The following is a 24,861-nucleotide window of genomic DNA, read 5'->3' on the forward strand; positions in this document are numbered from 1 at the left end:
CCAAATTCAATTACTTTAGAATAGCAGACCTAGTATGACCTAGGAAAACTACTAATTCACATCCCATATTTTCTATCAACCTCTGGAATGTGCATTTCTAAATCTTTCTGGTGGTCTGAAAATGTGCAAAGTTGCATAGCCTATTGGCTTAAGTTGGCCCAACTGTGGTGGTCACTCATACCTTTTAATGTATGGAAATCAAATATTCAGCATTCCAAGGTTTGGAGACGCTTGACATTTCCCACTCTCAAAATCAATCACCAATCTGAACTCCATGGCTATTACTCAGAGATTCAGAGGTTTGCTGTAAGCAGAGACCATGACCTTGGAATAATTATTTTCTCAAAAGGCATTACCAACAATGATGTGAGCAAAGTGCCCAGACTGCCCTCCAGTGCATGAATCCCTAGCCAAGAAATGGCTACGAATCTTCCATGAGAAGTATGAGTTTGGCTTAAATTTGATTTCGATGCATTTATATTTCATAAGCACTGCATTTAGACAAAGTTAAAATGAACAAGTCAGAGAAAGTACTCACTTAAAGACTTTCTGTGTTCTGGTTTCTGGTCTTTCACATCACTATCATAATGACTTAGCAATTCAGTACTGGAGGATCTCTGCATTTTGAATAATTCCAGGTTTCTTGATGGACAACTTGGATCCCTTGGCTGGAAACAGAAAGCAATTAGACTCAATAATTTTAATATGAAGAAAGGATTCACTAAAGAGTTTTGTTTCTATTTTGATGTTAGATTTAAAGGAATGTTTGAAATATGGTGATTATTTTAAGATAGGTTCTCTATGCTAAGCTCTATATTAAAATTTAATAATAGATCATATATGCACATGGTGCTTACTAAATGCTGCACATTATTCCAAGCATTCATGCATTAACTCAATTAATCATCACAGGAATCCAATGAGGTAGCCACCATTATTTTTACTTAATAAGAAATTGAGGCCAAAAGAGGAAATAATCTGCTCAAGGCCACACAGCTAGTAAGTGATGGAGTCAGTGTTCAAACAGGCAGTTCGGGCCCAGAGTCCATTCTAAAAGAAAACAACTTATGTGTTTTTTGTGTGTTTATGGAGACTGTATTAATAAAGGGGGTAAGTTATTTTATTTTTAAAGTTTTGATCTCAAAGTGATAACATGAAAGACTTTAATCAAATATCAGCAAAATCACTGAGAATGTATTTTCTTATTGCACAACATATTACAAAGTCTCAGGAATATTTTCCTCTCAAGATTTTACAAATATTAATGAGCTAAATTATAATTAGTATGAAATGAGTAGTTTTAAATAACTTGGTTCTTTTAAAAACATATTCTGGTATGATTGAAGATAATTTCATGAAGTTCTAGATGTGTAATTTTCATGAGAATAATAATATAACCTAGTTGGAAGAACAATAAAAATCAGCACAAAGGATTATTATTTACTGGTATTATAACAGGGAGTATGGCCTTAATAATATTTATTTTCCAGAATAAGTATTAGAAGCTGCATAAACTGGAAATGTAAAAACTCAGTAGTTATTAAGCGCTTGTGTGCTTTTTACAACCTCTAGTAAATGAATGTCCATGTTATTTCAGAAAAAAAGCACTGCATTTTTGAAAGAGAGAAATTAAATGACATTTAGTCCCACAAATCCTGTCTGCTGAAAATGTTCCTAGTGGACTCTATTTAAACTTAAAAGAACTTAATATCCCTCAGTCCATATGCTCTGTTTAAATGTGTGTTATATGACTGAGCAATAAGATTTAAATGACTACATTTTAACTAATAAAGGTAACAGCCAAAACAAATACATACCAATCTGTCAATTGCATTTTTGATAGCATGGAACCAATCCAATATGATGAAGTCAATATCTGACTGTAGAAGGAACTCATTTCCTGATACTGTTGTGATCTGAAAAAAAAAAATATTGACAGGTGAGAAAACCATGTGAGATAGATCTCCTACATTTGAAAAAAAAAAAAAAAAAAAAAAAACTTCTAAAACAGAGTTTAATACACTGAAATATTTTCTTGTCTTCCAGTAATTGTCTTTCTGGGAACTGGGAGGCTAGGATCATTTTGAAGTACTCTCTATAAACTGTTTTTTTCATGTCATAACAAATACATTATTGTTTTAATAATAGAACGATTAACTCAGAGTAGGCTAAAGCTGAATTGCTCCAACTTCAGGAGAAATAAGGCAGGAAATCCAGAGCGATACAGACAGTGCACACTTAAGTTAGAAGTCTCAGAAAAATGTAACCGGGTGTGTCAGAATTCATTCTGCACTTCGGGCTCTTTCCTGTTTGTCTTTTTCAAATCTAATAGTATCTCTATATTTGATTTCCTTTTATGGAGGGCTCTAAAACAGATTATTTACCGAAGAGACTAATGCAGACTTTTCTAAAAGGTCATACGGATGAATACCATTAGGCTGTTTCTATTTTCCTATCATAAAGATCTATAGGAAAGTAATAAAGAGCCAATTTCCCCACAAAAGGAGTATATTAGAATAAAAGTTCTTTTACATCTTTGAACCCCTCCTAGAGGGTATTTCTCAAGTGAACATCCTGTGTCCCTTCTCTCAGTGCTGTTAAGTAGTTGGCAGTGCTTCTTAGCATGCAACTATACATTTTTCACTGCAGTAAATCTTTTTTCTCCCCAGAATTGTGACAGAAGGATGTGACCCTATAGAAACAGAGCAATGCTCTTGATTTCACACATAAAGGGCTCCTTTGAGGAGAATTTGATTAGAGTGGGTGTGGACACGCTTTTTGTATGAGGCCATCAATCTGAACTGTGAAGATTTTCCCTTTGTATTATTGACTTTTTGTTGCAAGAGGAAGATGAACATTTCCCAACTACTGTCACACATCAAGCAAGGCTTCAGAGGTTGAGAAGACTGGCATTTCAGCATACTCAATCAGGAGCCAGTCACCTCTTCTCAGCCTTACTTGCTCTAAATAGGAGGTGAATGCTGAAATGTGGCACCAGTTCAGAAAATCACAAATCGTGCTTGAGGCCATCTTTAAAACTCTATGATTAAAGTGACAATTATTACCCCAAATAGCTTACTCTGAAGTTTTCTGTGATTCTTATGGCAACATTTAAAGAGAATGTCTTGGCATTTTTAAGAAATTTTGATGGCACATGTGCACATATACTCATTTTTCATTTATTTTTCATAAAGAATCTATGAAGATGCGACATTACTCTGTACTGCAAAGCAGCTCTTCTTGAGTGACGTGAGTTCCCCTATCAAGCCTGGCCCCTTCTACAGTAAGAAGAGCTGTCCAAGGCATATGCAATTATAATAAGTGAAATATTAGAAAATAATAGGATTTAATTACCCACACTAGAATTTGGCAGATTACTGGGGCAAATCACTCTCTTTAAAAATAAAAATGCATTTAAGATTTGGGATGGCTCAAAATAGTCCTCTGTTTTATGTATCCAGGAAAAGACAGCTAAGCTGATGTTTGCCTAATTATCTGAACACCACTACAATATTCCTTACTTAAATAAAGTCCCGAATATTTACTTTATAAAATGTTGCCTCAGAAGGAGAAATCTAAAAATATAAGGTCATTTCTAACTAACTCAAGAAAGCTAGTAATGTCCTTGACCTCTACCTTTATCCTAAGTTTAAATATTTTGATTATGAATATACTATATGCCATAATTTGTTATTATACACAGAAATGAATTTAGTCCAAGCACAATGTACAATCTAATATAATAATTCTCTGCCAGTATAAATAAGCCATTATTAAAATTATAAAAAGGAGCAACATTTTTAAAGTACAAGAAACAAACATAATTAGATTTACTGTATTGTGAGGGTTTATGAGAGAGCCAACATAGTTCAGTTTTTGGCCTAGTAAATTCAAAGAGTGATAAAATATAAGTAGTTCAGCAATGCATTTGCATTTTTGGTGCATACTATGCAATGCAAAGGGATCTTTTACTGGTAACACAATCAGAAGCAAATGTATTTTGAAAGGTTCTTTGTCCATGTATATTATTACATTAATCATACATAATCAGTGATTTATAAATCCATTTTGGGAAGTGAGATGAGGGAACTATACGAATGCAATTCATTCAAATCATACTGCCAGAGAAATCCAGTTCACATCTTTTCCTCTGTCTTCCCACTAATCTTTTGAGTTACTAGGCAGTCTGGAGAAGTCTGCTACTGCTCTCTACAGTTTAAATGCATCCACTTCTTAATTACACTCAGTAATTGACTTTGTTCTGCTCTATTCCAGTCACTCACAGGAAAGTAGTTTCAGAATCTCTGACTGGTAAAGTCCATTTAATTCAGGGCTTTCAATCCGCATTTTTACATTACCTCTTTAGGATTTCCGATACGTGGTTTGCTGAATCATATTTGCACTTTGAACAATTGAATTTTTAACACTCTTGGGGAAAAAATGTCACTAGTAAGGAATGTGAACTTTGACTGAAACTTATGATTGACAACATATGATGACAACATAAAATGATACAGTACTAATAACAGGGATAAAGTATCTGATATTAGCCATGCCAATGTACTCTCCCTATATCATGTTTTGCTTCCATGGCAGATGCTGGAGTGAGGCAATGAAGGAAGAACTTACAGAAAACAATGGGTTTAGGTAAGAGCTGCTGGTCTCCATTTTGCTTAGAAGCCTACTTTAGCAAAACGTCTTATGCCATCTCCACCGGATCATATTTTAAGGGATATATCAGGGCATCAGAGCAGCCTTAACAAAGTGTGCTAATATTGTCAATAATAAATATCTTTGAGTACTTGTCTGGGGAAATTTGTGTCAAACTTTTTTTACTCTAAATTGGGACCACTTAATTTTTTTAAATTATCTTTCTCTTTTTTTATTTGTTCTAATTAGTTATACATGACACTATAGTGCACTTTGACACGTCATACATAAATGGAGTATGGCTTTCCATTCTTCTGGTTGTACATGATGTAGATTCACACTGGTTATATAGTCATATATGTACACAGGATAGTGATGTCTGATTCATTCAACTATTTTTCCTACCCCCTATTCGTTCCCCTCCCTTCACTTCCCTCTGCCAAATCCAAAGTAACTATATTCTTCCCTAGCTCCCCAACCCTTATTGTAAATTAGCATCCACATATCAGAGAAAACATTTGGCCTTTAGTTTTGGGGGATTGGCTTAGCTTGCTTATCATGATATTCTTCAGCTCCATGCATTTACCCACAAATGCCATAATTTCATTGTTCTGTAAGGCTGAGTAATATTCCATTGTGTATATATACTGCATTTTCTTTATCATTCATCTGTTGAAGGACACCTAAGTTTTAAACATTGATATGGATGTGTCACTGTAATATTCTGATTTTAAGTCCTTTGGGTATAAACCAAGGAGTGGGATAGCTGGGTCAATTTGTGGTTCCATTCCAAGTTCTCTTAAGAATCTCCATACTGCTTTCCATAATGGTTGCACCAATTTGAAGTCCCACTAGCAATGTATGAGTTTATATTCCCCACCCCACCCCCACATCCTAGCCAACATTTATTGTTCCTTGTATTTTTGATAATTGCCACTCTGACTGAAGTGAGGTGAAATATGAAGAGTAGTTTTGATTTGCATTTCATGTTTGCTAGAGATGTTGAACATTTTTTCACAAATTTATTGATTGATTGTATTTCTTCTTCTTTGAAGTGTCTGTTCAGTTCCTTAGCCCATTTACTGATTGGGTTATTTGCTTTTTGGTTTTAAGTTTTTTGAGTTCTTTAAATATCCTGGAGATTAATGCTCTATCTGAGGTACATGCAGTAAAGATTAATACATACCCAGGAATTACATAAGTATATCCACTGAAAAACCTACAGAATTTTAGACATGTCTGTTAAAGCTTTTTTGGTATTAACAACAATAGTTTCTCTTTGGCTTGGAAACTTGGTCTGTGTCCTTGTGGTTCCCCCGAATGGAGGCAAGGATATGCAAGCTCCAATATCTCAGACAAGAGGTATATAGGAAAAAAATAGATTTAGATTAAATCGATTATTTTTGTGTTAATTGAAAGAATTTTAAAATATTTTTAAGAATAGTGTTTAGATTTATAATCACTGTCATTTTGAGAGTAGTATTTATATTTGTAATATTGCCAATTAAGTATTACTTTGCCAATATTCATTGCAGCAGTAAGATTTTTTGGTCTTAGATTTTTATTTAAATGAGAAGCTATTGTGTAGAATGGCATTGATACTATTAAAATCTTCAAAGATTTATTTTTTAGAATTGGTACAAATCCCTTGTAGAACACCTTTATCCTGATTATAAGAATAATATAAATTTATTGTAGAGAATGGAAAAATAAAAATTACAAAGACTCAAATTAAAACTATTCACAGCTCCACAGACTAAACATTGCAATATTTTAATTTAGACAATGCCAGTTTTTATATATAATAACCAAATGGATATAACGCTCAATGGATTAATTTATGCTATAGATAGATGCCTCATCAGCAAAATATTTGAGTGGTAAATATTGTTGACTTCTTCCTTTCCAGTTGACCTCAAATATACATTATGAGATTACCAAAGATGCAAGAGATGATGAATGACATTGTGCTCCCTTCTCTTTGATATACTACCCTTCCAATTGCAAAATAAATTCCACAGATAATTCTGTGAGAGGATATGTTCATGACTGATCATCCCCCTAATCCCCTGATCATCAACAAGGACTGATTCAGCATCCATTAAGTCCAAGGCACATTGTTAGAAGCTAACAACTCCCAACCTCAACAATTCACAATCTGTTTGAATAAATAGGACATATGCATATAAACATAAATAACAATATAAAATGGCTTACAGTAAGACTAAGTGTGAGTGGTGCAAACAACTCTCATGTCAAGATTTCAGAGGAGGGAGTAATTACTGCTGTCACATTTACCTCATGAAATTATATATATACTGCTGGTCATGATATCTTATTCTTTAAAGGCTGATTGTATCAGAACTTTAGCATATTAAGGATATGAATACCATCACTTGTTATGCAAAGTGATATCAGCTTTAATGATCTCAAAGCACATAATAAACATTCTCCAAATGCAGCTTCCTTCCACTGTCATAAAGTAATTTTGCAAATGAAGAAAATGAGGAAAACAAGAATGCCATTGTATCAAATTGGCATCATTTAAATGACAGAATTAAGAAATTACAAAGATACTGATTTCAAGTTCATGAGTTCTCAGCAAACAGTGTATACAGTTAAGAACTGTGTGTATGTATATGGGAAAAGGCCATGATGATTTGGTTTCATTTGTGTGATTTGGAATATTGACTTTAGACAAAGTTGTTCATTCCTTGGTGTTGTGGTAAAGACAGCAGAATTTTTGAAAATCACCTAACATCCCTATTCTGACATTTTTCTTTCTTTTCTTTTTCCAAAACAACCATTCCCTTGCTATGGAAAAAAAAGCATCAGGCAAAATTGAGGCATCTAAATAAAAAAAGTATTCAAATCCTAAAAAAGGACTAAAACAATCCTATATTTGAACAAATATTTTTCATAATTTTCTTAGAATCAGTCTGTGACTGAGAATCTAAGAAGTTATTCCATCCTAATGAAACTGAAACTGTATGTAGGAAATATATAATAAAATTTACCAAATGTCCAAAGAGTCCTAAAACATGTTAGATGATATGGCTACAATGGTTTTAGAAATAAGTGGATAAGGGGAATGGAATTTAATTATTATTATATTTGGAGATACTTTGGACTTCATGATGAAATCATTACATTTGTATTAAATTAAGTAGAAATAAAAAGTTATGTCAAAATATAATTACTTTATTTGATGTGAATATGAGTTATTTTTATGTTATTAATTTTGGCCATATCTTTATTTAATACTCACAGCATAAAATATGGATATATATTTTGGCTACATTATAATGAGATATCAAATCATAAAATCAAACAATAATGCTCAAAAAACCCAGATTCACATTGTTTTCATCTTGCATCACTCCACATTTGATATATCTTATAAAATGAAGATGTTCATGGTTATATTAATAGTTATCTTACTTATTTCCAAAGGTGTTTATGGCCGCCATAGGAATTACATTATCAGGCTGCATTGCTGTCTAAAATTTACAGCCTGCTTAAATAACTTCTAACTTTTTTTTTTTTTAATTTCAGAGCTTGAAGTAAAAGGTCTTCATTTTGTCTTTCCAAAAATGTTATTTGTTAAAGCATTTTGTGAGAAAGTAACTGCCTTGTGTTCCCAATGTTGCTAGATGTTAAATAAATATATACTGATTATCAAAAAAAAGTTGTTTTGGCAACTCCTTATTAAAATGCATTTGTAACCCCCATCTGTCATGAAAGTTTTGAAAAGTTTGTTTACTTTGGATAGCAGCCTTATTCAGGGTTACCCCAGCAAACAATGATAGCAGTCTTCAGAAGTTGTGTGAGGAACAAGCCACTAGGGACCCATTTTTGTTTTAATTGGCACACACAAACACTTCTCTGGTCTGTCAAGAAGATCAAGCTAATATGCATGGAGGGTGTTATATTCTCAGCTTTGGGGAGCAGTAAAGCTCCCTTTATTTAAGTAATTTAAATGATAGACTGCAAAAACTTTGCAAGTCAGAAAAATGTTTTATATTTTCTTAGGGAATATTTGTTTTAAGCAACGGAAAATGTTCTACATATCTAAAGATGTTGAACCTTATGTTATAATTACCCTGTTTCTTCTGACTCTGTGAAATGTTCCTAAATCCACATGCTACTAAATAAGCTGGGCCACCAATGGATCCTGCATTTCCACAACTCCCCCTGTGTTAACAAATGTGCGTTCATTAGTTTCCAGATGTTTATTGGATATGTTTTCAATGTGTTTGGGTTGATTGATTTGCATGTACATTTATTGGAAACCTCAGTGGTGTCATCATATCAACATAACCTGCCCATGTAAGCAATTTCTTATTTAATGGAAAGTAAACAAATGTTGAGCTATGTACACTACAGATCTCAAGAGCATTCTGAAATATAAGGTTTAGGGACAACCTTTTAAAAAAACATGGTTTTTAATTGAAATTGAGCTGTACCATTGACATCCAAATAATTTGGTCCATGCATTCTTACTTCAGAGATTTATTCTGCATAATAAAATTTGGGCCTATAATGAACATTTACACCCCATGTCATTTGCCGATTCTACCTTTCTGTTTATTAATGAAATGTCTACACTCAAATTTTTTTTCAGATGAACAAGCAAACAAAAACTTGTGTTCATTCTTTTATCTGTGCTAAAATATTTTAAGTACTGAGAAAGAGTCTTCTCAATATTCATGAAAGAATACTATCCAAGTAATTAGTAGATAGTTTAGCAGTTTCCACAGTTTTGCAGGCAGCTATACTCAAACTTTTGCCTGTGGTGCTCATATGAAAAGTGACTGAAAAAGTGACTAATCTAAGCAGTTGTTGTAAAAAGATGTCAGAATAGAGTTTTATGACTCGTAATGTTAATTTTGAAACTTGGGAGGAGCAATTGTATTTATTTATCTAAATACCTAAATACCTCATCTGAGGTCTGTGCTTACTCGTATCCACTAGTCGGATATTCCTACTGCCACTTCTATCCTGAACTTTAGTCAGTGTGCTCAATTACTCATCTAGTTAGATGAAATTTGGGCATATGCTACCTCCATCCTTATCAAATTGAAATGATATTATTATTATCATTATTTAAATAAGTCTAATTTGAGGATTTTTTTTAAATCCAAAAGTCTTAATATAAATGCAGAATCCCTTTTTCCCCATGATATTCTGAACTGTTGTCTCTCTTTCCATACCTTTCAGATACATTAATAAACATTGTGTATATGTTTATATCTTAATGAAAAATATAATGTATACTTTATGGTATGGATCTAGAATGTCCCTCAAAGTCTCAAATGTCTAAAGCTTGGCTGTTCCCAGTATAGCAATGTTGAGAAGTGGGACTTTTAGGTAATGATTGGATCATGAAGGCTCTATTATCAATTAATTCATTCATTTGGTGGATTAATGAAAATTACAGGCAGATGGGGCATGGGTTGGAGACAGTAGATCATTGGGGGCTTACCTTTGAAGACTATATCTTGTCCCTGGTCCCTTCCTCTATTTCCAGTACCAGACTTCTATGAGCTGAGCAATACTCCTCTGCCATGCTCTTCCACCATGAGGGTTTGCCTCACCTTATGTTCAAGCAATGGAGTGGCAAATGTGAACTGAATTCTCTGAAATCTTGAGCCAAAAATAAATATTTCCTCCTCTAAGCTGTTCTTATTGGATATTTTGATCATAGCCACAAAAAGGTAACACAACACTTATGAAATCTTTTCTGAATTTAACTATTTAAATACATCATCACCCACAAGGATTTAGTTAAAATACCCTTTGCTTTTTCCACTGTCTCATCCATGTTGTCTTTTCTATTCCATATTCTATATTGCAGCCAAAGTGATCTCTCTGAAATTTGGAACTGATCATCCCATTCCTCTGCTTGATATCATTCTGAGGTTCCCCACAGCTGTTGCAGTGAAGTGCAAACTCTTTAATTAGGCCTGCCAGACCCTGTGTGCTCTGGCACCTACCTGCTCTGCAGTTCCCCTGTTCCATATTTCCCTCTACATCTCTACAATCCAGTCATACTGAAAATCTTTTTGTTCCCCAGCTGTCCGATACTAATTTTCATTTCTTCCCTTAGAGCACATCATTTCTGCTGCTTAGAACCCTCTGAATTCCTCTATTAAATCTTTTAAATCAAGTTAGATGTCACCTTTTCAGTAAAGGCTTCTGTGAAATAGATGTCACTCCCAAAATGCCCTCATGCTATCCTACTTCCCTTGTCACAGCACAAATTGGTCTACATTGCAATGCACTGTTGATTTTTCCATTCCCCTACTATGCTAAAGTAACCTTGAGGCCAATGGTATTTGTCTGTTGTTGATGAATAACCCACACATAGGAACACTAAGAAAATTATAAATACATAAACCTTACCTATCTTATTCATTTAGTGAATGCATACTATTCTCTTGTTTGATATGGCATAATACATTTAACTAATTTTCCGTTATAATAAAAATTTGAAGGCTGAAATACAATTTCATTCTTTCATGTAATGTAGCTAATATATTTTTTGACATCTATTGATCATAATGCATCAGAGTAGAATAGGCAAACAATTGTGAAGATTGAGTACAGTCACCTGAAGACTGTATTTTTCCATGTATCAACAAGACCTGGACTTCAGAAAACAGGATTACAAACTTGAAGGGGCCAGGAGAAACCAAGAGTTGTTTGTATTTCAATGCATGTCCATAGAATATAATGTTCTTAATTATAATCCAAAACCACCCATGTGTTATGTTGGGATAATCTATACTACACCATCCAAATATATCACCCTATATTTGGAACTATTTACTTGAGAATTGACAGTATGGATGATTGATCACAGATTCAAAATTTTAAAGAGTTAATACCTGAGTTAATGGTAGAACTTTATTTAGAGACCCTCAATGGACAAAGGTGTTTACTGCTGATCTGTGAATGTTGCAGTCATTAATTTTACTAAAGAACTGCTAATACTAATAAACAAATTATGTAGGAAAGTGTCAGTAGTTATGTTACTAATAATTTTTTTAGATAGCTAATTTTAAAATACAGTGAGTTAAGCAGAAGAAAGAAATGTTGCCACTAGATTATTAATCACACAAGTCTTTCTATTAATAAGTGCTGAGGTTGAAAAATAAGAATAAAAGATATTTCAATATGTAAGTACATCTATGCTATTGTAACATATTTGGCAATGGTTTTGAGTGTTTATAAAACATTCAAGAATTGTTCCATGTCTACTTACATTAATGAGAACACCTGTTAGCTTTAGTGCCATACAGACTTATTTGCATCAGATTCAGGTTTTTGCATACTGTACATCATTTTCCGAAACAATTAGATGCTTATAGAGAAATACAGCTAAGGGAAAAACAGCAGCTTGAATGCCTTCCGGCTCAAGATAGTTCGACTCCAGGTTTCAGAGAAAAACAGAAATCTGCTGAATTACAATACTGCCACTTAGGAGTGAATGTAGGTGTATTTTATAATTTTTACATTCAGAGAACAGAAGATACATAGAAAAATCTGTGCTTTAATCTTCAAGTAAAATTACAGCCAATGGAGACAGTTTCCAAACAAGGATGCCAAGGAGTAAAGAATGGCAGTGCCATCAGAATACCATCTAGTACAGTTTCTGAGAACTTTAGCACCTCCTACCAAATGTATGTCTCTTGACCAGTCTCAGAAAGCTGGAAGACTACAGCAGGACTTCTGGCTGAAGGAGGAAATCTACAGGGGCTAGCCTACCTTCTATTGTTGTCAACCCTTTGCCATGGAGCCCTCGGGTTGTGATGACAGAGCTAGAAGGAGGTAAGAAGCTGTCAATCACTTCCAGGCTAACGGTCACAATGTAGCTGGAACACACCAACATAGAATGCACTGTCATTTCCTGACAAGAGCTGATAAGTGTTTTATTCATTAATGAGAAAATAGTCACAACTTCTGTAGGTCCTACTCTGTTGACATATCTGTCTGCCACTCCCCATAGGATGTTAAAGCTTCTGTGATTTAAATATTTTCAGTTATTGAAAAGAGAGTACTTGTGCAAATCTGTGGATTCACAGCCTCTATTATCATCATTATATTTAAGAGGTGCAATATTTACATCAAAATGACTCAGTTGGTGATATATTCTAAAGATAAATGCATATTTATGATGGGAAGAAGTGTGATTTATAACTATTTTCTGAGACAAACAGAGCACCTCTGTGCTGTGCTAGTAAACACAGATTAGCCAAGGCACATATAAACTACTCCCACAGGGCTCATGCTATTTTGTCCTGGGAAATGAGGGAACTGGGAATGGTTCTTGTAGAGTGTGTGGGTCACAAAAAAGAATGGTATTTGGTCCTTCCCTGCTGTCTAACTGCAGGATCTTAACAGAGAAGTATTAGATGGAGACTTATGGATCAACTCCTGAATTTGTATTGTCTGGAATCCAAACTACATAATCAGAAGTAAATGTAAAACTGTACTATTGATTTCTGATAATTTTGAAATTGTATTTAATCAAGTTTAATAATCTATATTTTCTTTACTCTTTATTTGATCATTGTTCATTAAGGATGATAGATTAACTCTTTCCATTAAATAAATGAAAATGTTGAATTTTTTCCCCTGAAAACATACAAAAATTATAATTCCAACTATTGGGAAAATCCCCTTACTCTTTACTCAAAATTGTTGCCCTTAAAACAAATATGAAAAAGTACTTAACATTTCTAAAATGCTGGATTAGAAGTATATAATACATATGATGCATTTCATATATAGTGGCATATAAAGTTTAACACACACACACACACACACACACACACACACACTTGGAAAAATAGGAGGGAATTTAATGGTTCTTTAAAAAACTAAGCCCCTGGGACTATATAATAAACGATGACATCTGTCAATTGAGCAACAGGCCACCACCTAATAATGAAGACATCTGGAATGACACATCACTCCATATTAAGCATGTGCCAAAACACCTTAACATGCCTTACTCCCCAAGAAAAATTGATGCCTATTTTGGAAATACTATAATTTTAAAATATTAGACATAAAAAAATACATGTTGATTATATTATCAATAGGGTGACCATATATAATTTACTGTCCAAATGTTGTCAGTTTTGATAGCAAAAAGGCACTATTAATAACTACACTGGAACAATAGGTGTGAACCAGGTCTATTTTGCATATATTGGAACCTATGAATTACTCTTTTGCACACAACACTGGGGAGTCATTCAACAACCACTGATCTTTACATGATAGTGAATACCTACCATGGGTCCAATTCTAGAACTGTGAGATATACCAGAAAAAGTTATCAGTGACCCTTGCTCTTAAGAAGCTTATAATTAGTGTGACATATAAGACCAGAGTGGGAAAACAGCTAGAAAATAACAATTGAATCATGATCAAGATGGGACATGTAATAGATTTTATGGAACAAACCTGTTTTGGTGGGGGATAGAAGAGAATGCTCAGGGAAGAATGTTGGAGAAGGATCTTAAAAGATTAGATGAGGTTTAGCAGAAGAAAAGGAGGGAGAAGGCATTATGTAAAAATGTGAATGTGTAACCGATGTGATTCTGCAATTTGTATTTGGGGTAAAAATGGGAGTTCATAACCCACTTAAATCAAATGTATGAAAGATGATATGTCATGAGCTTTGTAATGTTTTGAACAACCAATAAAAAAAAGGAGGGAGAAGATGATAACACAGATGAGAAAAGCAGCTTGTACAAAGTCTCACAGGTAGAAAAGACTATGACATTTCTAGAGGACATTGAGGAGCTGTTTCTAAGGTCTCTGTGGGCTTGCTTACCTTCTCTCCTCATAAATGGAGGTGTTTCTCAGCATTCTTTCCTAAAATATGACTCTTCGTACTTCGAGTTGCATTCTTAACTGACAATATGACTCCTGTTGTTTTCTTTTTAATAATAGATTTATAAACTGACAAATCTCTAATTTGTGTCTCCTCCTCTATTCCATTTCAGGCCACCACGACTTCTCATCTGATCTCCTTATGGCTGGTTGGTATTGATACAATTCATTCTCTATATCCACTCATTAGTAAACTCCTAATTTGAAATCTCACAATTTTGTCTTTGGCATTTTCATTTCTTCCACTTATTAACTGTGTATCTTTGAGAAAGTTATTTAGAACCTTTGAGTTTTAATATTCTCACCTATAATCTGAGAAAAACAATAGTACCTACTTCAGAAGAAAATTGCAAGGGCTATATGAAAGATAATCCAGGAGAAGAACAGCACAGTATCTGGCACCTAGTGAACATTTAAATTATTGTTTTAATTATTTGACTGATTGATGATTCATTGACAACCACATGGATTTTGCAAGTTCCTTCTCTATTTCAGGAAAATACTCAGACATCATCTATTCAGGAAAGTCTTTAAACTCTCAGAAGTCTAAATATGTGATGTCCCCTCCAGAAGTCTGAACTGATTTTTCACTGATGTACATTTCACTATTGTATTTTTCTAACTTCTCACCCAACTCTCCCTGCACTGTAAGCTCCCTGATGAAAGAGACCCTGTGTTCTGTGCTTGGCTGACTACCTGTAACACTACAGGCTCTCAATAAAGAATTATAGATTGAAAGATAGCTCAGTTGGTTTAGGTTAATACTACAGAGTTATGGTATCCAGTAAACAAAAAGACCCTGAAATTTGAAAGCAAGTTTTATTTGGTAATGGCTGATCCCTGAGCATACCTATGAGCAGAACTGTACAACAGTGTCAGAGGAGGGCAAACATCCTCTTATAGCTGACTCTGCATTGTAACTTCACTCTGCATTGTAACTTCAACTATGGTCAACATGGCACTGTCCTCTGAGGTTGCACCAAAGCATCTATCTGAAAAGATGACACCATTTCCCTCTGACAGAGAATGCCTCTTTTAGGGTATCCTGAGCTTTCTAGGGTTCATTTTGCCCCTCTTTTCATATAGCTTTGGAAACTTGCTTCTTGGTCTTCAATTATAGATGTCAGGCTTTTCATTTGAATGGAGACATTTTACTCATACCAAGGTGACTTTACATGATCTCAGGCCCTGGAAGTTGCAAATGCACTGGTCATCCATATCCTGTCTTCACCAAAGCTCACATTTGAAACTGTGTTCTCTTCTGGTTCCTGGACTAGACAAGTACAATTTTGTTGTCTTATCTAGTATATCAGACACTTTCAGCTAACAGTGGTGTTTATTTTTAAACATGTATTTATCTCAATGTACTTTAAAAATTAACAATTCAATATATAGTCATTCTAAAAATTATTAATGAGATATTTTACATTTTTGAAGTTTCCAAAATGTGATATTTTAAACTTACAACACATTTCAGCTTACCTTAGCTATATTTCCTTTTAAAATTATAATTATTGAATATTAATTATACAACTTAATGGATTTCACTTTGACATTTCCATACATGCAAATACTATGCTTTCATCATGTCCACCCTCCCTTCTATTCTTTCGCTTTCCCTACTCCCCTCCCCTCTGGTCCTCTTCCTAGTCCTAAACATGTGATATTTATTTTTCTGTCTCTGTATAATTTGTTTGACATAATGTTTCTAGTTCAATCGGTATACCTACAAATGAAATAATCTCATTCTTCTTTATGGCTGAATAATACTCCATTATTTATATATATAGCTTATTTTCTTTGTTGACAGTCACTTAGGCTGATTACATGTTTTGTCTACTATGAACAGTGCTATAATAAATACTGATATACAGATACCTCTTTTGCACACAGACTTAATTTCTTTTGAATAAATACGAAGGAGTGGTAGTACCAGATCACATGGTAGTTTTATTTAGTTTTTGAGGAACCTCCATACTATTTTCTATAGTGTCTATACTAATTTACATTTCTACTAAGAGTTTATAAGCATTCCTTCTTTTCCACATTTTCAGTAGGCTTTATTACTATTATTATTTTTAATGTTATTTTTAATAATATTCTTTTATTATTTTTAACATTATTTTTAGTGTTCATTGTCAATACAAGATTCTTGGCAGGAACATATCTAAACATCCTAAAGGCTATCTATGCTAAGCCTCAGGTCAACATCATTCTAAATGGAGCAAATTAAAGGCATTTCTGCTAAAAACTGGAACAAGACAGGGATGCCCTCTTTCACCACTTCTATTCAACATAGTTCTTGAAACACTGGCTAGAGCAATTAGACAGATGAAAGAAATTAAAGGGACATGTATAGAAAAAGAAGAACTTAAATTAGCACTATTTGCTGACGATATGATAGAATCATATGAAAAAGCTCCATCAGAAAAATTCTAGAACTAGTAAATGAATTCAGCAAAGTAGCAGGATATAAAATCAACACCCATAAATCAAAGGCATTTCTGCATATCAGTGACAAATCCTCTGAGAAGGAAATGAGGAAAACTACCCCATTTACAATAACCTCAAAAAAAAAAAAAAGATACTTGGGAATCAACTTAATGAAAGAGGTGAAAGATCTATACAATGAAAACTACAGAACCCTAAAGAAAGAAATCAAAGAAGACCTTAGAAGATGGAAAGATCTACCTGGCTCTTAGATACGCAGAATTAATATTATCAAAATGAGCATACTACCAAAAGCACTATACAGATTTAATGCAATTCTGATAAAAATTCCAATGGCATTACTCATAGAAATAGAAAAAGCAATCATGAAATTCTTCTGGAAATATAGGAGACCCAGGATAGCAAAAGCAATCCTTAGCAGGAAGAGTAAACCATAATAAAGTATAGAGTAAAGTATAGTGATGCCACTATACCAGACCTTAAACTATACTACAGAGCAATAGTAACAAAAACAGCATGGTATTGACACCAAAACAGATTGGTAGACCAATGGTACAGAATATAGGAAACAGAGACTAACCCACAAAATTACAATTATCTTACATTAGACAAACATGCCAAAAACATGCATTAGAGAAAAGATAGCATCTTCAACAAATGGTTCTGGGAAAACTGGAAATCCATATGCAAGAAAATGAAATTAAACCCCCATCTCTCACCATGCACAAAACTCAGCTCAAAGTGGATCAAGGACCTAGGAATTAAACCAGAGACTCTGCGTCTAACAGAAGAAAAACTAGTCCCTAATCTTCATCATATAAGATTAGGCCCCAACTTCCTTAATAAGACTTATATAGTGTAAGAATTAAAACCAAAAATCAATAAATGGAATGGAATCAAACTAAAAAGTTTCTTCTCAGCAAAAGAAACAGTCTATGAGGTGAACAGAGGGCCTACATTCTGGGAGCAAAGTTTTAGCCCTCACACATCAGATAATCTCTAGGATATATAAAGAACTCAAAAAGCTAAGCACCAAAAAAAGAAATAACTGAATCAACAAATGGACCAAGGACCTGAACAGGCACTTCTCAGAAGAGGATATACAATCAGTCAACAAATATATGAAAAAAATGTTCATCATCTCTAGCAATTAGAGAAATACAAATCAAAACTACTCTAAAATATCATCTCACTCCAGTCAGAATGGCAGCTATTATGAAGACAAACAACAATAAGTGTTGACAAGGACGTGGGGAAAATGGTACACTCATACATTGCTGGTGGGACTGTAAATTGGTGCAGTCAACATGTAAAACAGTACGGCAGATTCCTTACAAATCTGGGAATGGAACCACCATTTGACCCATCTATCCCTCTCCAAAGACTTAAAAACAGCATACTACAGGGACATAGCCATATCAATGTTATAACAGCACAGTTCACAATAGCTGAACTGTAGGGCCAACCTAGATGCCCTTAAGTGGATGAATGAATAAAAAAATGTGGCATATACACACAATGGAATTTTATTCAGCAATAAAAGAGAATAAAACCATGGCATTTGCAGTAAATGCATGGTGTTGGAGAAGATAATGCTAATTGTAGTTAGCCAATCCCCCCAAAACAAATGCCAAAGTTTTCTCTGATATAAGGAGGCTGACTGATAATGGGGTAGGGAGGGAGAGCATAGGAGGAATAGATGAATTCTAGATAGGGCAGAGGGGTGGGAGGGGAAGGGAGGAGGCAGGGGATTTGTAAGGATGATGGAATATGGTGGACATCATTACCAAAGTACATGTATGAAGATACGAATTGATGTCAACATACTTTATATAAAACCAGAGATATGAAAAATTGTGCTGTATACATGTAATAAGAATTGTAATACATTCTGCTGTCATTTAATTTTTTTAAAAAAATCAATAATAAATAAATATGTTTTGGCATGACAAGAACTAGTGAATCCCTTTGAAGCTAGATGCAGCCATTTGCCTTAATTTTAACTACTATATGGTGAGTAGAAGTACACAACATTCTTCTCACATTATTTAAAAATAAAATTATTTTTCTTAAAAAACAACAACAACAATAAGAAAGCCCATTATTTTTAATAACAGTCATTCTGTCTGAGGTATGATGAACTTCTAATGTAATTTTGATTTGCATTTCTCTAATCTAAAGATTGTGAGGGTTTTCTTCAGGTATTTATTGGTCATTTGTACTTTTTTGGTAATTATTTTTTCAGATAATTTGTCTTTTTCTATTTGGAGTACTAGTTCCTTTGTTTTAAAAATTTTTGTGCCTTTCTTTTTTTGAGTATAAAGATTGATTGAGGGACCATCTATCACTGAGCTACAACCTCAGACTGTTCTAGATTTTTTATTTTTAATCAAGGTCTTGCTAAATTGCAGAGGCTGGCCTTGAACCTGTAATCCTCCAGTTTTAGCCTCCCAAGTAGCTGGGATTACAGGTGTGTGCCACTTACCTGGGTTTGAATTCTTACATATCCTGGATATTAATCCTCTGTTAGATGAGTAGCTGATAAAGATTCTCTCCTATTTTACAGTTGTCTGTTCATTTGTTGATTGTTTCCTTTGCTGTGTAGAAGCTTTTTAATTTGATACAATCCCATTTGTCAATTCTTGCTTTATTCTCCTAGGCTACTGGAGCCCTTCCCATTCAGGAAATAGATTAGAATAGGACACATCAAATAACTTCATATTTAGGTAGGTCAGTAAATATCTTGAAGTGTTTCCCTATTGGTTTCAAAGTTTCAGGTGTTACGTTAAGGCCTTTGATCTACTTTGAGTTTATTTTTGTACAGGGTGAGACATAGAGGTCTAATTTCAATCTCCTCCATGTGGGTATCCTGTTTTCCCAGTACCCATTTGTTGAATAGGCTGTCTTTTCTTCCACATAGAATTTTGGCACCTTATTCAGAATTAGATGGCTGTAGATGTGCAGGTTTATTTTGGGGTCCTCTATTCTATTCCATTAGTTTGCATGTCTGTTTTTATGACAATACCATGATATTTTGTTACTGTGAATCTACAGTATATTTTGAATTAGGTATTTTGATGCCTCCAGCATAGCTTAGGATCACTTTGGCTATTTGAGATTTTTTTTTGTATATGTGTTTTCATGAGGTTTTAGGATGATTTTTTTTTTAATATAGTCACTGGTATTTTTGGTGGGAGTTGTGTTTAATCTGTAGATGGCTTTCTCAATATGGCCATTTGAAGAATACCAGTTCTCCCAGTCCCTGAAGTTGGGTATCCATCTTTTATTGTTTTCTTCAACTTATTTCTACAATGTTTTATGATTTTCATTGTAGAGCTCTTTCACCTCCTTTGATAGGTTTTTTCCCTAGGAGTTTTGTTTATTTATTTCCAGGCTTTTGTGAATGAAGGGTTGCTTTGCTGATTTCCTTTTCAGAGAATTAATTACTGGTGTATAAAAAGGCTACTGATTTTTGTACATCGATTTTTGTATCCTGATATTTTGCTGAATTCATCAGTTCTGAGAGTTTTTTTGGTAGACTCTTCAAGGTTTTCTAAGTACAAATTCACACTGTCTCTGATCAGGGATAATTTGACTTACTCTTGGTGGAGGTTTGTTTTGTTTGTCCCCCTTTCAGGAACTCAGGCTCTGCCGGGCATCTCCCTGATCCTCACTGCCTCTTATCCCAATATTTTAAATCCACCTTCCATCTGCCTCACCCATCTAAATTACAACACATGTAATCAAAGACTAATTCGTGCTTGCATTCAAGGCAGCCTGGTTATAAGAGCATCTGAAAATGAGCTATGCCAGCACATTCAGTGATTATCCAACTGGCCTGTTAAAATGTTCTTGTTATTTCTGGTTGGAACTCACACCGAACTTGAACAGCCTGGACTATATTCTATTATCTTACTTTTTAGGCTCTGTTTTCTGTCCAGCAGCTACAATTCCTTCCAATATTATCAGCTCAAATCTTTTCCATAGTAGCATTCCCAACTCTAGTTTTTTGTTTGTCTTGTGCTTGCTAGATCAAGATGGTTCCATTGTTATTATCTGGATTATTCCTGATGCCAAGAATCAAGCAATAATCTTAGTCCTTGAATGAATGATACCCAACAATCTACAATACAGTGAGTTTCTCTCCCAACTTCTGAGGCTCACTGTGAACTATTATGCCATTTATCATTCTCTAGGTTCTTGAGGAGTAGAACATTAAGGAGAATGTTTTTCTATCATAAGAACCAGCACTGAGCTTGTAATCTGCTACCCTTGATGAATGGCTTACAGCATTGGATCTACATTTTACTGGGTTTCATCCACAACATTTTCTTTACAAGTTTGAGATTTAATTAGATTAAGTTTATATGCAGCTTGTGAATTTACCTAAAAGCAGATGGAGGAGGCACTAAGGGAAGAATTTATTCCAAAATCAAAGAAGCCATTGCCCTGGAGGCATAATCTGGCTTTCAAATGCTTTTGGCTATCATCCATGGTAAGAAATATATTTACATTGCCAACTAGTACCTCTCTCCTCTTTTCTCTTTGTCTTTCTCTCGGCATCCTTTTTTTCCTCTCAGATACACACACACACACACACACACACACACACAACATGTATGTGTGTATTTCCCATCTGTTTATATGTTCATTATATATATATATGTACATACAACATGTGTATATATGTGCACATATATTAAATAATTTTAAAAATTTTCATACTTTTATTTTAATAAATATGATATAATTTGATATGTCCTATTCTAATCTATTTTATTCTTTCATCTGTTTAATTAAAAAAATGTTGTTCTTGACTCACTAAATTGATACTGTGACCCAATAAAGGGTCTTAAATATGATTTGACAGATATTAGCTTGGGAGTAATGAAAGATGTAATCTTCAAACTCTGTTCCTTGGCACTTTCTCTGTCTCTGTTTTTGTCTGTCTAAGATGCTTCAAAATGTTCTCAAATATAAGAGTTGATGTTTAAACCTGCAGTAAGTTTCCAGAATATTTGTCACAATTTTGACTAATAGTCCAGGATGATCAATAACCCTGTGTGTGGGATTCTGCACTAAGTCATTTCCTGCCATTTTAAAGTAGAATTAGGATGTGATTCTTTGGAATTTGGCGTAGACCCTGGGTTTTCTAAATATACCTTAAAGCAAGGGTTTCCTTATAAAAGAAGAAACAAAGACTTGGGGTAATGTGTTGTTTGGAATACATTTGAGATACCTCACCAGGACCAGAAGGGGGGAAAACCAAAGAAGTTAAAAGCCTGGCAAACTATCAGAGGCAGAGATGGCAGCTATTTGTTTTTAAGTCCCTTGTACCGAAACAATGAGTGCACTCTACATCGCATCCTGCAGCACCATGATACAAGGTCTGGGAGTAGTTATTAGCATGTGTCTGTGTGATGGGAGAGCGAAAGCTAAACATTTTAATAGTGTTATGGCCTCTCCTTCTCAAGTTCCCTTTAATGCAAATACTGCACATGTGGTTTAAGTCCCAGGAGCATTGTAGGACACAAATCACAGATGTAGAATAAACATCATCAGAGAATATGACTTCATGGTCTCCTCCTTGCCATCAACAGATACCCTTGTGCTCCCATGATGTCAGGCAAATACCATAGAGGAGTACTTGAGCAAAACCAAAAAAAAGGTGGGTCCCTTGAGGACCTAAGATGGTAAGATTTAAAAGTTGACCTGAAGGCCTCTTGGTAAACCATGGCAGAAGCTTCCAATATATCATGGCTTTCATAGAGCACTCACAACTATGATAACTAGAGTAAATCTTATTTATCCTACATGTACCAGAATTACCAAAGAATTATGCTCTGTGTGGAACAGATCACTGTCATAATGTAACCCAGATGATACAATGGCAGAGGCAGATAAAATGGACCTGGTGTATCTTAGAAATACAATGAAATTTTTGTCAGTTACTCTGATCTTCTGCGCCATCTTGAACAAGACTATAATTCTGGTTGATGGCCATACTGAGATTGTGCTTTGGGTTATGTACATTCTATTTTCCCCTCTCTTTCCCAATTTCATTCTTGTCCAAAATTCTTAGGCTCAAAAAACAAAATGAGTAAATGAGTAAATTGAGTCTCTTCTACATAGCCCATTATCATTACTGTATTCTAAAATTGCCACTGCCTTGGAGAAGCCTGGGTACTCCTTTTACATATTGATGAACTGCATTTTCCCACATTTCCCATAAGTGAGACTTCAGTATCCATATGCTGACCTGAACTTAAAGCTTATATTGGCAGTATTGTCAATTGCTATGTAGTGTGATTCAAGGAACGTTAAGAAGCCTCTTTGGGTGACAAACTAATTCCCTAAACCTGCTGTCTAAGGTCTGGAATTTTAATTATCATGTCATTCTTTTAGGAGAAGCTTTCTAAACAGTTAAATGAAGGGATAATATTTTTCTGCAATTATTTTTTCAGACATTGGTATAATACTATTGTTCTGAGAAAATATGGAAAAACAAACTATTTCTAATTACAAACACAAATGAACATTATAGATTATGCAAAATCATAACATGTAAAATAAAAACTAAAACCACATCTAATCACATTACTAAAATATAGCCTTCTTAACATTTAATATATTTCTTTCCAGACATTTTAAATGCAAATACTATGCATGTTATATATAAATCATACACAGTTGAAATTATACATAAATTATTGTATCTAATTGATATTTTTTATCATTATATCTTGAAGGTATTTCTGAGAATTATTCTTTGAGAGCATCACTTTAATGGCTCCATAACATTCTGCCATAGAGATTAACTGTAATATATTTGTCTTCCTATTTTTCCATAATATACTTGTTCCCATTTTTTGTCTGATAAATGAGTTCACATTGCATGACTTTCTGTTAAAATTTCTGATTTGTTTTTTACAAGAAATTCTTGGAAAGAGAATTGCTAGGTCAAATAATACAATTTTGAAAGGCTTCTGAAATGCATTACTAATTACTTTCTAGAAAAACTGTACAAAGTTTCATTGTCTCATCGAGATTCAAGGATGAACTCTTAAAATAATATATTTATTTTAAGTAATAAAAACTGTATACTTCATAAATTTTGTAGAAATTATTTTTTGTTTAGTAGCTTTTCTTTTGTAATTAAACATTTGCTTTTTTTTCTTCTTAGAAGTTGTTGCTACTGTTCTTTAATATTTTTAATTTCAGTATTACTAATATTTATTAGAATGAAGACTTTAGTAAGTTTACTAACCTACGGATAATTACTTCATATATTTTTCCCAATTTATTTTGAATAAAGCTTTTAATGTAATTATTTGTATATAAATATGCTATTTTTATTTTACATTGTAAAATTTACTTATTGCTCCTTATGGTTTTTCTGATCTATATTTTAGTTCTTAGAACTGACTCACTCATCCAGATATCAGATTTTAACTCATATTTCCCCATTACTTTTTAATATATTTTTACATTTGCATCCTAAATTCTTCTTGGATTTGCTTTATGAGTGTTTGAGTATATATTATTTTGATTTTTTTTCTAAAAAATAAATTTGTTATAGAGAACTATGTATTGGATAATCCTTCCCTTTTATGCTGGTTTGTGATTTTCTGTCATTGTTTAGCTGCATGGTCTTTTGGAGGTATCTTTGTATAGTCACATGACCTTTCTCTTGATTTATATTATTTCAACCTTTTTTCTTTAAATTTTTTTTTCTAAATATCACAGGGCATGTTTTCCCCTTGTTACTCCTTTGAAAAAAATTTTGGGGAAAACTATTTTTGACTCTAAATATTTTAAATGAGTTTGAGTATTTATTCTCTTTTCCTAGAA

The 24,861-nt window shown here is 33.8% G+C and overlaps 1 protein-coding gene across 2 annotated transcripts in view; it reads right to left on the reverse strand.

Moving 5' to 3' along the window:
• Arhgap15 (Rho GTPase activating protein 15) overlaps positions 1-24,861 on the reverse strand; it is a 599,265-nt gene that overhangs the window by 302,830 nt on the left and 271,574 nt on the right. For both annotated transcript variants that reach the window (XM_076866113.2, XM_076866112.2), the window contains exons 7-8: positions 1,818-1,916; positions 539-668 (exon numbers count right to left, since the gene is read on the reverse strand). In XM_076866113.2, the coding sequence (XP_076722228.2) occupies positions 539-668; positions 1,818-1,916 (229 nt within the window). The remainder of the gene's footprint in view (positions 1-538; positions 669-1,817; positions 1,917-24,861) is intronic.

The sequence above is a fragment of the Callospermophilus lateralis genome, chromosome 9, assembly GCF_048772815.1.
Source record: "Callospermophilus lateralis isolate mCalLat2 chromosome 9, mCalLat2.hap1, whole genome shotgun sequence".
In the NCBI taxonomy this organism is placed as follows: Eukaryota; Metazoa; Chordata; class Mammalia; order Rodentia; family Sciuridae; genus Callospermophilus; species Callospermophilus lateralis.